This window comes from Chironomus tepperi, unplaced genomic scaffold (assembly GCF_022539635.2).
Source record: "Chironomus tepperi strain 1889 unplaced genomic scaffold, CSIRO-AGI_Ctep_v1 contig_479, whole genome shotgun sequence".
NCBI lineage: Eukaryota > Metazoa > Arthropoda > Insecta > Diptera > Chironomidae > Chironomus > Chironomus tepperi.
Window position 1 is genome coordinate 454,773 of NW_027226601.1, and position 13,798 is coordinate 468,570.

The 13,798-nt window shown below is 33.9% G+C and overlaps 1 protein-coding gene across 1 annotated transcript in view; it reads right to left on the reverse strand.

Moving 5' to 3' along the window:
* LOC139099692 (glutamate receptor ionotropic, kainate 2-like) overlaps positions 1–13,798 on the reverse strand; it is a gene marked incomplete at its 5' end in the record, with an annotated part of 55,625 nt that overhangs the window by 14,023 nt on the left and 27,804 nt on the right. Inside the window, 1 exon segment of the mRNA XM_070652219.1 lies at positions 12,087–12,171. Coding sequence (XP_070508320.1) covers positions 12,087–12,171 — 85 coding nt within the window.

Consider the following 13,798-nt stretch of genomic DNA (forward strand, 5'->3'; position numbering starts at 1 on the left):
CTTGATAAAAACCAACAATGTTCAAATAGAGCTGTTTGTATGTATCCTCAGCATATTGTTGGGAAGAGAGTTTCGTATTGGAAATTGATTCCACATCCTCTTAAATTGAGTAAAATTTATATCCAGTTGGTTGTTCTGACCACTTTGCTACAAAGACTTCATCAGAATTGCCTTTATATGGTTTAACACCCAAGATTCTACTCTGCTATAACATCACAAACTCTAGCTTGGATTTACAATGCTTCCCAAATTATTCCTCAAGCATCAATTCCCCCTGAAGTGAATAATATAAAATATAAAATAAAACAGTAAAGCAGTGGGTAACAAGAGCATTCTCAAAGAACAATTTTTATGACAACATTTTTGTGTATAAATCAAAATAAGCACCAAGAGGAGCAAAATGGTGAGACAAGAGAGTGTAAACGTTTGTTCCTCGTGTGGGTTTATGTTTGTCCATGTTTGTGATATCTTTGTATAAAAGAAACAGTATTATTCGATAAAAGATAAATTATTTATTTTCGTGACGCAAAAATAAAATTTCGGAATGGATTTTTTTGATGCTTAGATTTTCAATGATCTAGAATGTCATATTGTGTTATGGCAAAATTGAAAATGTTGTTCATAAAAAATGTGAATTTTGATATGTGATTTAAAAAATATGTTTTATGTTCGCTGGATGCTTTATGCCCAATGGTGGCGGATAGAAAAGGCAACGTTACAAAAAAATTTTTTGAAGAGGAAATTTTTACAAAATTTCATCAAACATTTAAATTATTTTTGACCGTTATTTTGTAGATAACTATATTTAGTTATTTCGTGACGCTAATTTATTTATTTTATGAATTTCACAACAGTGACGACTAAATAAATAGATTCTATTTGATTGAAACTATTACAATTGGAAAAACGGCCTTAACTTATTACTTTCATTTAATTAAAAAACGGTTTTCAAAAATTCAAATGCTTTGTTCTATAAATTTAGTACTTGAGTTCTACGTTTGTTCTAAGTATAAGGCCCTTAGTTCTAAGTATAAGGCCCTTAAATTTTCTCTCCGCCACCATTGGCTTTATGCTTTCGTAAATGTGAGCTACGACATGTGTTCTTTAAGATTGATGACTTAAAAATGCTACACAAGACTACATATATTCGGATTTTAAGGATTTAGATCGTTACAAAAGACTATAACAAGTATAGACTTAGTCCTAGAATATAGACTCGGCATCCAAAAAAGCTTAAACTGGAGGGGAAGTTACGATACAGACTTTAGCCAAGCAGACAGATAGGCAGACAAATTATGGACGATAGTGTCCTTTTCCTGAAAGCAAAATACGCTAAAAATGAGCATTTTGTATGTTTACATGCTCAAATCACACTAGTGCTTACTAAATAGCACTAAATATGTCTTTAAAACATTCAAAAGTCTTCAATTGGCAATAACCCAATCATTAAATCATGCAAAGCATTTTCCAAAAAATCCAAAACTTTTACAAACCTTTTTATAGCTACATGCATAACATCAGAAAGGAACAAAAATAGATTAAGTAACATTAGAAAGATGCTTGTGTCTGGTTATGCAATAAAAGAAATTGTCAAAATCATAACAATAATAACAATAAACAATAGAAACGAGTTGTATACAGTCAGTGCTAGAGAAAGCAAGAAAATGTGAAAAAAATTTATTATTATTTTATTCCGTTTTAAGAGCACTGATGTAGTATAAAGAAAGTTAGATATTCAGCATCAAGGGAGCTCATATCGCTATCTCTTATCTTGTGTGCCATAAAATTGTTTTCCTTTTAATTGCACTTTGAGCTTTTGGTTCTGTTATTGTAAGAAAATAAAGTTTTGTGCTTAAAATAAGAAGATGATGCTTGAAGTTTTCGTGACTTGAATACATCGTAAAGTCAAATTTTGGTATGGTGATGTCATTTGGTCGTATAAGAAGCTTCTGAAGTAATGGATGACTCTGCAACAGAGGTCGAAGTCAATTTAAGAGTTTAGTCAATGGATTGCCTAATTATAGATGATTTGGACGTTCACATTAGATTCAAAAAATGCCTTAAAGGCAGTAAGCTTGTGTTTGAATACCATATAGTTGCCCCATACCAGAGGTGGGAAGCCTTTCATTTTTAGCAGCACACCTTCATGGTTAGCCTTGATCGAAACCGCTTACTGCATATGGTTCATTGCATTTCCAACATTTTTTGGTGGCACATAGGTTGCCGATCACTGCCCTATCCTATAAGATATATCCATTGAAATCGTCTACTTCCAGATCTACCCTAAAAACATCTCAAACTTGTAGATTCACAGCTACATTTCACATAATTCCAAAGAATATTAATCCTTAAAAATAATTGACTTAAACTTCAAAGAAAGAAAGACATCAAATTTGCCCCTTTACATCACATCCATGAGCACCATCACCAGAGATTCCTCGTTTCTCATCTGCTGTACCATAAGTTTTCATCACTGACACACATTTACATTCAATAAACTTTCTTCCGTCTTTTTTAAATGCAGAAGCACGAGCCATAAAACTCAACTAAAACTTTATTCAACATTTTTATATGTTGGAAAGAACTGAAAGTACATAAATCGGCAGGAAGAAGCTTTTTACCGCCAATTTATGGCACAGAGATCTCGCTATTCTCTCATAGGATTATTTATTCAACGTGCCTGTGTGGATGGTAGTTAAATACATAAATAAATAAATTCATTTTAAAATTATGCAACAGTGGATATAGGATGAAAATGGGGAAGTAAGAGGAAAAAGGGATATTATATTTTATAAGCATAACAACATCATCAGATTATTTATTAAAATAAAAAAAAATTGGGATGTTGATTTTGCCATCTTTTTATGTTACAACAGCATAGAACATTTCAGTCCGTCATGAGATGGTAAATAAGCCATTTTGGATCATAACTGTAAATGGGAACTATTTGATAATGGCTCTTTTTATTGCATTACGAAACAAAAGCAAAAATTTTCATTTGGTTGCCTTTTTGTTGTGCGTAGTCCTTGACATGAAATCACATCCCCGGAAAATTTCAATCTCGTATAAAATAAAGGCTATAAAAGTCTCTTTTATGTATCAGCATAGATACACAGAGGATTCATATTCGATTCCATCTCGTCGCTTTTGATATATTCAAGCAGAATCTTTAATATAGGAACTGGATTTTATGCAGTGAAAATTGTGATGGCTCTTCCGAAAATAGATGCTATGGCCAAAAAAGTTAGTTGAGATTTTATTATAATGAAATGAAAAAGAGGAAATTTAAAGGATTTCATGAATGCAGTTTTATGTTTCCTTGCATGAGCAGTTCTCGTTTATTTAATGCTGAATATATCATTAGAGATTATTTTCGCTGTGATTTCTTTTTTGGAGGGAATTTGAGATACTGTTCATGAACATGAAAGAGAAAATTCATGGAGATGTTTTGAATTTTAATGATTCTTTTACTGGGTTAAATCAGGCTGAATGCCTGACTGAATGATAATCGTACTAGTTTCAATGGGAATATTTTGATCATTCTTAAAACACACTGTAAATAGAACAAGGAATTTTATTACTTATTTTTTTAGGATGAATACTGAAAGCATGTGTGTTGGTATATCCACCTAAACTCCCCTTCTCTGCTCTTCTTTCATCATAAATTCAAATAGAGATTACACATTTGAATTCAAATTTCAATAATTTCTGTTCAAAACTTATAATATAAAGTACCCTCGGATAATGCTAAGCATGAGATTTGAACTATTAGAAATTTGCAAGCGGAAGCCAGCAAAATGATCAGTTATAGGTGATATCTGAAGGAGACCATCGATCACTTTTAATCTAAACGGCCAGCGTAGTGAGTAAGTAAGTAAATATGAGACTTTTGTGATTACGGTCTCGGACTCAATCACAGGGAAAGTCCTGTAGAATTTAGGTGCTTTTTTGCTAGTTTTGACACATCTACTCAATTTGTGTGATTCTCGACACACAAATTGTGGGTAGGTCCATTGAATTGATATGCCCTGGATCATGTTAGTGTCCAGAGATGTGAGATGCCCTAACAGGCTAAGTGCATGCTTTTATGACACAGAAATACCACCACGGTACCTAAAAGTGGTATATTTGTCTGTTATGGGTATCAATGGCCATCACAAAGCAACACAATGAATATACAGACGTATGGAACAAATGATACGCATTGCCGCTTAATTTTTCTGCTTGTCTAAAGTTTCTATTATAAAGATCATTGCACTACTTTATCTACAAACTTAACTCCTTTCAATATCAGTTTTATGAAAATGTTACACAATTCCTTTACATCCGGACAATATTTTTTCAAAAATTATCTACAGTAAAATAACAAATAACTCAAAATTATCCTTGACCATTGCAAAACAACAGCATTAGTATCAAACATACAATCACAAGCACATATGCTACATAAAAATAGAAAAATTCACAATGCAAACTTTGTAAATGTAAGGAATTCACTCACAACAATCTCATCAAGCTACAATTGAGATAAAATTGCATGCTAAAAATAGAAATAACAGACAAACTATGCAAGCATATGTAGGATAGAAACTTTGTATCATAAAGTTTAAACTTAGACAAGAATTTCAAAGAGAAGTTATCCGATAAAAAAATTTTTTAATCCATTAAAACTTATGGAACTGGAAAAATTGCAATCAGGGAGGAGATGAACGCGCAGATTGAAATGTAGGTTGGATGTTTAGATGCATATGTGCCCAAAATCTAGCATTTAACAAAAGTTTGTGTATTATGTATTAATATCCATTACAAAAATTGGAAATTTAAGATAGTATTGAGCCATAATGAGACAAAAATCGATTAAAATATTCTCAAAGGACATTTAGCCTGTATAGGAATATTTTGATGTAACCTCTACCACCTATGACACTCTTTAAAATGACTAGCTGCATTTACCTCAATCATGTTTGTCAATTAAAATTACAAAAGTCTTGTAAAATAATTCAAAAATGTTCACATCTTGCTCATTAGCATTGCCCAAAAGTAGAGAAAGATCCATCCAAACCCGAGCAACACAAATTAAGATGGTTCGGCCACGGAGCTTTTTCAAAGCTCTGCTAAAGCTCTTTCATTAATATCCATATAAAAGCTGCCTGTAATTTACTTATTTACTAACTTCTCTGACTTCCAGAGACCTCCTTTAGATGTCTAGAACAAGCTATATTAGATGCTACTGTGTACCAACGACAGCATCTTGATCGCTGGCTAACCAGCTTTGACTAAGCAATTGCAGCGGAACCTAATTCATTTGTGTTGTTTGGGACAGGAAGATTACAAACAGAAAGCCAAAAAAAGATCATAAACAGTTCTACTTCCCTCATAATTTTCGTTAGCTTGCATTTACTTCTACACCACATACAAAAGACATAAACTTTTTTTTCATTCTTTATCTGTGACTGTACATATGTATAATGCGATATGATGAGGTTATGTACATCCTGGATTTTATATACTCCTCCACATTTGTAGTTTTTCTGGTTTATTAAATAACATATTTCATGCTCTAGTGGAACTTGAAAGAAACATTTTTTGAAATTTTTTATGACATTTTTTTTATTTGAATTTCAATAAACTTTTTTACTGCTTTTGAGATTTCAATGACTCTTTTTGTGCTTATTTCTGGGGGAAAAAAGTATCTAAAATTGAAAATAAAAGCTTCAGTTCTTCTTTTCGAGAATTGAGAATTCTTTCATGCAATTTTTAATGACATTTTGGTCTGTGGTATTTTATGGGTGTTCTATTTATAGCATAAAAGCTTATTTTTGGGGTTTGCACTTCATTACGGACTTTGGGTTGCATTATTATGACAAAATACTAGTCATCCCGAGCGACACAAAACAGTTATCCACACGTTAAGTCTTAAAAATTGATCGAAATTAGCCGTTATGACTGATCGTAGCTTACCGTTAATACGATGACGTAATGACACCCTAGTTAACATGCAGTGCTCCTAAGGCAGGGTATTTAAAAGCACAAATGTAACAAAATCTAGGTTAGGCTAAACTCGGACAAAACATGGTCATTTTACAGTTCTCTCTTTGTATAAAAAATGTATAGATTTTCTAAAATATGACAATTATCTAGCTGCTTTACCTTCAGCCAAACCATGTAATATCTTCCCAAGTGGACAAAAATACATTAGAACTTGATATCAACTGGACATTCGCTTGCCATCAACTATTTACCAATTATCCATTTGGGCTTAGAAATAAAGGTTTTCGAGATTGCGACCAAGACTTCCGAGACGTCGCGAGGAAATCCCTTGTGGTCTGGATCCCAATCTTGGTCTCGGTCTTGGTGTCCAAAATTTGAAATACTGGAACCTAAATTATGATAATTTCGACTTCTCGCAACATGTGTCTTTAGTCAAACTGTCAACATCACAAACCAGTATCAAGTTCCAAAAATTGCTAAAACAAACTTTTCTCAAACTACATTAAGATCATATCGGATAGCACAATAATGTCTAAAGCTCTATATTTTCAATAAAATGAACACATTTTTTCCATAAAGAAAACTAAATTTCCTTTAAAATAAAAATAAACAGTCACAAAAAAGAGCAAGTCCTATCTTGTATCCACAGCAACATGCCACAAAAGTGCCGGTCAACTTTATTTCAATCACAAAAAAAAAAATTGATTTTTCATTATCGTTTATTTTCAAGACAGTTTGTGACTGTTTATTTTAGTGACCTAAAAAGGAAATCAAAGGAAAAAGGGTCTGTAATTTTAAGGCATTAAGAATAATTTAGTAGAAACAATTTGCAGTGCCATATAATTGTTCATCTGTAGTTTTGCCAAAAAAGCAGAATATGAGTGTAAAATCAGATAATCTCCAGCTTGTGCTGCCATATGTCGTTTAATAAGTTTAATTAAATTATTATTTTTCACAATAAACTTTTTCGAATAATTTTTAATGTTCGTTGAGCTATAAAATCTACCTCAACTAAGAAAAACCACGTGTTGGAACCGAAAACAGCACAAAAAGTATTTTTTGAATGGATAATTTTCAGTTTTTGCTAATGAAAAACTTTTTTTTTTATTTTAATTCCTTTCCCCCAAAAGAATAACCTGAACTTTCTTTTTTTTCTTTTATGAGTTGAAAAATATAATGAAAAATTTTCTCGCTCGGTTGCACTCGAATACTTTTTTTGTGCTAATTTTTTAAGAAGGAATAATTTAATTTAGCATGACATAGACGTAGTTAAGGGTAAGTTCAGACCGGAGTTATAATTTGTTCTTAAGATTTGGAAATTTCTTCAAAACAAGGAATTGGAGAAATGCAATGTTTTTCAGTATCTTAATTTAAATCATAAGCAAAACCTAGTATATCTCTAATGGGTCACTAGCAGACAATCAGCATACTCATTTAAATGAACGTTCTTATGAACCACACATGAATAGCACAAATCGGTTAATCAATTCGAAATCCGGCACCAGGCAAGCGTGGCATTAGCATAAATAAATAAATAAATCCAACAACAAGCTGGAATCATGCCAGCCTGAGACCGATTTTTCGATCGACTAGCCAATTTGTGATATTCTGGTATATTCAAATAATATATTTAAACATGCTCAATCGTTTGAGCGTTCTCATGATCATGAAACTGAAAATGATCTCCAAGTGGACTTTTGAGATCTATAAAAAAACGTTATAACTTTTTAAAGACAAGTTAATGATCCAGTTAATGACTATTACGAACGTGTATTTTTTCACTCAGGGATCACTGCAAATTGTAATAAAAAGGCGTTCGAACTTTAAAATTTATTCAACTACGTCTCTGCACAACATCAAACCCTTTTTTCCATTTTTTGTGTGCATCCACTAATGCTGAATTGAATAATTTGAATGAATAACTTTAAAAACAATTTTAAAAATCTTGAATAGGAAACTTTAACATCCCCGCCTTTTTGTATATCTCAGCATATATATAAATAAATTTCGGTGAATAAAAATTATATTATAGCATAAGAAAATGCTTTTGGGTTAAGTGGTTAACATGTTATTTTCTGAGGAAGCAGTACTCCATATGCACAGATGCATTCTCTCCTCTGCTCATTTAAGGAGCAACTCATGGCACTTGACATCTCATCATCAATTATTTCAGTGCACAATATAGCTTAAGTGGAATTAAGACATTTGTAAAATGTGTATATGGATGTGAAGTGGATTTTATGAAAAAGTTAAGAGCTAAGATTATTTAATGAAGCATTGTAAAGTCAATTTTATGTTTAGCATAGAAATTAGGATATGTTTAGGGGCTATAGAGTAGAAATGCATTGGCATGAACTCCAAAAACTGATAAATTATCAGAAGAGCCATCTGCTCGGTATACTTTATAATAACTCCTTGAATATACCAAGAAACCAGGCTCAAAAGTTTCTTTCTCCCTCAGCAGACCCACCTCGCTCAGCAGACCCACCTCGCTCAGCAGACCCACCTCGCTCAGCAGACCCACCTCGCTCAGCAGACCCACCTCGCTCAGCAGACCCACCTCGCTCAGCAGACTCCCCTCGCTCAGCAGACCCACCTCGCTCAGCAGACCCACCTCGCTCAGCAGATCCACCTCGCTCAGCAGACCCACCTCGCTCAGCAGACCCACCTCGCTCAGCAGACCCACCTCGCTCAGCAGACCCACCTCGCTCAGCAGACCCACCTCGCTCAGCAGACCCACCTCGCTCAGCAGACCCACCTCGCTCAGCAGACCCACCTCGCTCAGCAGACCCACCTCGCTCAGCAGACCCACCTCGCTCAGCAGACTCCCCTCGCTCAGCAGACCCCCTAAATCAGCAGACCTCCTCCCACTATAGACCCTCGTTTTGGAAACAACCCTTGGTGGTAGAACCTTAGTGTACCATGCCATAGTATGAGAATCGACCCCAGCTAATCTTCACAAGTTGCCACCCTTTGTTCCTTTATTTATATCCCTACAACCTCTGACACAATCCCTGCATAGAACCCCTAATCTTGAATCTTATAGAAGTTTCTGCTCATTCTGTAATTAAAAACATCCGATTTCTCATTATCTCATCCATCCCTCTTCCCTTATACATTTCCAACACAATGAACATATAAATTTCGTTAAAACTTCAAAATAAATTTGCAGCTTTAGAAATTCCCAGCTACAATTTTCCTATCTCCGACATCTATTGCATCTCTTATATCAATCTCAAAACTAAATAAAAAGCATCGTTTACAAAAAGTCAGACTTTAATTCTTTAACACAAAAAAGAAAGATAGACTAGATTCACATTGAATTTAATACTGATGATGATGATAATGATTGTAGTGTGAGATGAACTAAGTGCACTGATGTATAAATTGAATTCTGTAGTAAAAATAAGCTATGAGATAGATAAAAGTCATTCTGACATGTTAGTGTATGTTTAGTGAGTGGATATATGGCATTTTGTTGTGAAATATTGAGGAACAATAAAGTAGGAAGTGATCACAGTATGAGGGTGTGTTTGATTAATGGAAGAGCTTAGTTCGGATTTCAAAAGGTTGATGCTAGTTGTCTGGGATGAAGGCTAAGCAAGAGATGGTTTCCCCCTCAATACACCCCTGCTAGTTGCTGCTTATGAGCAAAAATCAAAAAATAAAAAGAAAATTCAAAAGACACCCTTTCAATCATACCAAACTATAAACTATCGTCTTCTTCTTCAAGATCCCCAAAAAAATTAATAGAGGTAGTAAAGAAGACAGCATCTCTTCAAAAGTCGACAACCGTAATTTTCGCTCTCATTATTTTCACATTTTTAGACAAATTATACTCGACTGTTTCGTCGTGGAATGCGCTTAAATACCAGCTCTTATTAAGCTTTTCGAGCATGATGAGCACTGATGATTATACACGAGCGAGAGAGATGTGAATGGAACATTAAGAAGCGTGAAGCAAAAGAACAAAAATATATATAAAGTTTTGCACTTTTTTTTTTGTTCTGAAACTTTTCTTTAATCTTCTCTTTCGAGTTTAAATTTATGGAAAGTAATTGTTGAGCTTTGAAGTGTATTTGTTGGAAATTTTATGCTTCATGGATGTGAATAAACGAGGTGAATGTGGAGTTTGCAAGGGATGGGGAATTGGTAAATGTCGAGTGTATACAGTTAGGATGTTTGAGCATTCTAAGGAGGCTAAAGAGTCTTCTAGACACTCTTCTTTATCGATCTAAAACTCACACTTTTCTCATGGTCTGTTCCTTTTTTTCGAAATTGTTGAAAACCTGTCAGCGTCTATTTTATATTCAAACTGTATACACAACTACAATCAGTCGATTTTCCCCTTTTATAGTTGTTACGAAGAAGGCCCAAGAGCTCATGAGAAAGCATGCAGTTACTTCGCTGGCCGTACAGATCAATTGTGATCCACGGCCTCCCTTAGTTTGTGTCTGAAGCTTGCTCTATCGCTGGCAATCGCTTGTCAATTTCCAATGTCAAGTACATTATCATCTCTATCGACATGAACGGAAGTCATGATTCACAATTGATCTGTACGACCAATGAAATAGTTAAGTATGGCTATTAGCCCCCTTAATAGCACAGTTGCAATTTATTTTCAATTTTCAGACAATATTCTTCTGATTTTCCTATTGTGGCGTACAAGCTCCTGCCTTTACAAGTTATAGACATGATTCCAACAGCTCAGTATCGACACCTTGACCAAATCCTAAGCGTATTCATCGATAAGACTTAATATTAAACACCCATAGAATTCAAAATATTCAGCAAAAAATGTTCAAAAGCTTTGCAAAAATTAAAAAGTTTACCCAGCAAGCATCAAGCTTCAAAAAAAAATCATGCATTTAAAAATCCTTTGAAATTTTCTCAATTTTTTCCCAAACTTTTCTTGATTTTTCAAATTTATGTGGTAAACGCTCAAACTTTTTTAATGAAACTGAACATTTGTTGAGAAAGTCAAGAAGATTTTCTTAATAAATTTTGTTGGAAGCGCCATAAACCACTTAATATTTTTCATTTGAAGCCTTCGCTCAGTGGTAATAAGGAATTCTTCTTTAATCCCAACTTTATATCCCATTTCATCTTCCTCCATTTTTATCCATTATCATAAGGTACTAAAAAAAGCCTTTGAGAATGCTTACTGCGGCAAGCCGTAATCTTTATAAGGATTTCTAATTTTTTATTAGGGAAGAAACAAGGCTAGCATGAATCTTTGAATGTTTTAACGCTTGACATAATTTGGATTTTCTTTGACAATTTTTTGTGTCGTTGCTGATGCTATCTCTGTGACTGATGTTGAGAGGAAATTCTGCGAAACTCTCATCTTACTAATTAATAAGCTTTATAAAATTTTTAATGAGATTTTTAACGTTTAAACTGAAATTAAGTTAATTTATGATTAAGATTGTCATTTAGTAGGAGGTACAGATATGATGGATTCGAGGAAATCTACTGTTGTCTCCTTCTTCTTTGGTTTAAGGCACCACAAAAAATAGACTTTTTAAATACTTCATCCCTACCTTCTCAGTAACATAGTCTTTATTGTTCGGGGTGTTGCCTCCTCCTGCAAAGAGCAGTATTTGGCAACCTGTGAGCCGCGGCACACTAAAATGTTGGGAACACCGAGTCGTATGCCGTATACTGTTTATTTCAAGGCTTACCACCAAGATGTGCCGCGATGCGATGCAAAATGAAAATTAAAGGTTGTCCACCACTGCCTTACAGGATTACCTAATAAGTCAACAAGAGTTCCTGCTTTATCTCATTCTATGACTTCAAAAGTCAGTTGCATTGTTCATCTGCCATTTATTACCTTTTGAACGACATTACATGATGTACCATACATCCCATACAATCTCAAGCAAATTCATTCAATATACATCTCATTCAATCCTAAACAATCTGTTCAATTCACTCTAAACTTCCTTTACATGTTTTTCAATCACATATTTGCAATCATTCTGTTCATTCTGTCTTTACAAGTAACCTTCATGTGCTTTACAATGTCTCTCATAATAACAGTATTAAGAATCACAATTTCTGAATCTAATATCCAAGTTGAATCTACTCACCCAACGTCATGAAAGGCATTGTAAAATCAACAGCAGTTCTTCGTTCATACGTGATGGTTAAATCGCAAATTGCCAGATCAGCTTTCTGTAGATATGAAATAAAAACGAGAAAAAAAAGATGAGATAATTAAAGAGATTGGAGAAGCAATTTGAGAAATAAAATTAACATACTGTAAGTAAGGAGAGAATTGAATGGATGTGGGCGCATATAGCTATAATTTCGTTATTAGGGCAGTATTGTCAAAATATCGCGCATAAAAAATGTCATGAGCCATTCATGTGCGGTCGTCCAGTGAGTTGTTGCAAAAAAACTTTAAACTAAGGAGCGGTATAATGCGGCAAATTGGATTTAATGTCTTAAAAATGGATCGAAATCAGCCATCAAGATGCCGACAGGACAACTTCGAGTTTGACCCTTAATACGGCTCTACAAAGCCGGTGTCCTACTTGCTCACATACTTTGCTGGTCATACAGATCAGCTGTGATCCATGGCACCTTTTAATTGGTGTCTTAAACTGGCACTATCGTTGGCTGCCCTTTGTCAATTGTAAATACTAAATGCTACACTGTTTCTATCAGCAGCCACCATCCAAGAATGCTTTGTGCCGCCTCGTGGTGCCCCAACGACCACGTTGTTCTGTTCAAGTAAGATTATAACTCAAAATCACCAAATGTACATGAATTTGAATATCAAAGCAAATAAATATCGAAATTAGCTGACTTTTGTACCAAATAAATCCACACAAAAGTGCTAACAGAACAAAGAAACCAGCAATATAAAGGAATATCCAAAAAACATCAAAATACCCTCGAAACAAAGGTTGAAGATTTCCTTTAATTAACAAAATATCGAGAATCCTCTTAGACAGATGAAAAGAAACAAGAAAATCTTTTTGTTTTTTTGCTTTTTCTCAAAGTTAACGAAGTACGAAATAAGTGGAATTATGCCTATGGGATTCATCGTCATACAAAACACAATTTCCTTCTCGTTTATTTTCGCATTTTCATCGACATTATACATTTCATCTTTAGTAAGGATTTCGACATTCTATGAAAATGAAATAAAATGTTATGCTTTTTTGAGACTTTACTCTTCTTTCATCCATTAAGGAACGAAGAAATTTTGCTGTTCTGTATTTTATGACAATCGCTCGTTTACATTAAGGAATGGAAATTAAAATTATGAAAAAAATAAGAAAGTTTTTATGATTTTTAATTTAAATGACGCTCGCTTTTCAACATTTCTATAGCTTGTTATCTTAACTTTTTGGTTTGTGTGACTGACTGACTTTAAAGGTTCTTGTCTTCAACAATAGATAATTGTGTAGGAACAACGAACAAATGAGAATAAATTTGTTAATGTAATGCTTATGAGCTTTGTTTATCTCGATTTATTCATTTATCTAGATGGTGTACGCTATTTGGTTATGGACGTTGATGTGCTAACTATGGATATGAGGAAAAAGAAGGTTATCTGTCCATTGGAGAGATTTTAGGGAATTGTTAGGATATGAGATTGTAAAATTTTGATGACTTTTTTGGGCATATTTGTAAAATTTGGAACGTTTTGATTAGTTTGATAGATTTGGAAGTTGTGGATCCCGAATCATCACGGAGCCTTTTTATCAAACTTCCAGTTAATATGACATTGTAACGATGCTATCCCAAACACGTTGTGCTATTCGGTGACTTTTGATTTTAAACCGGACAG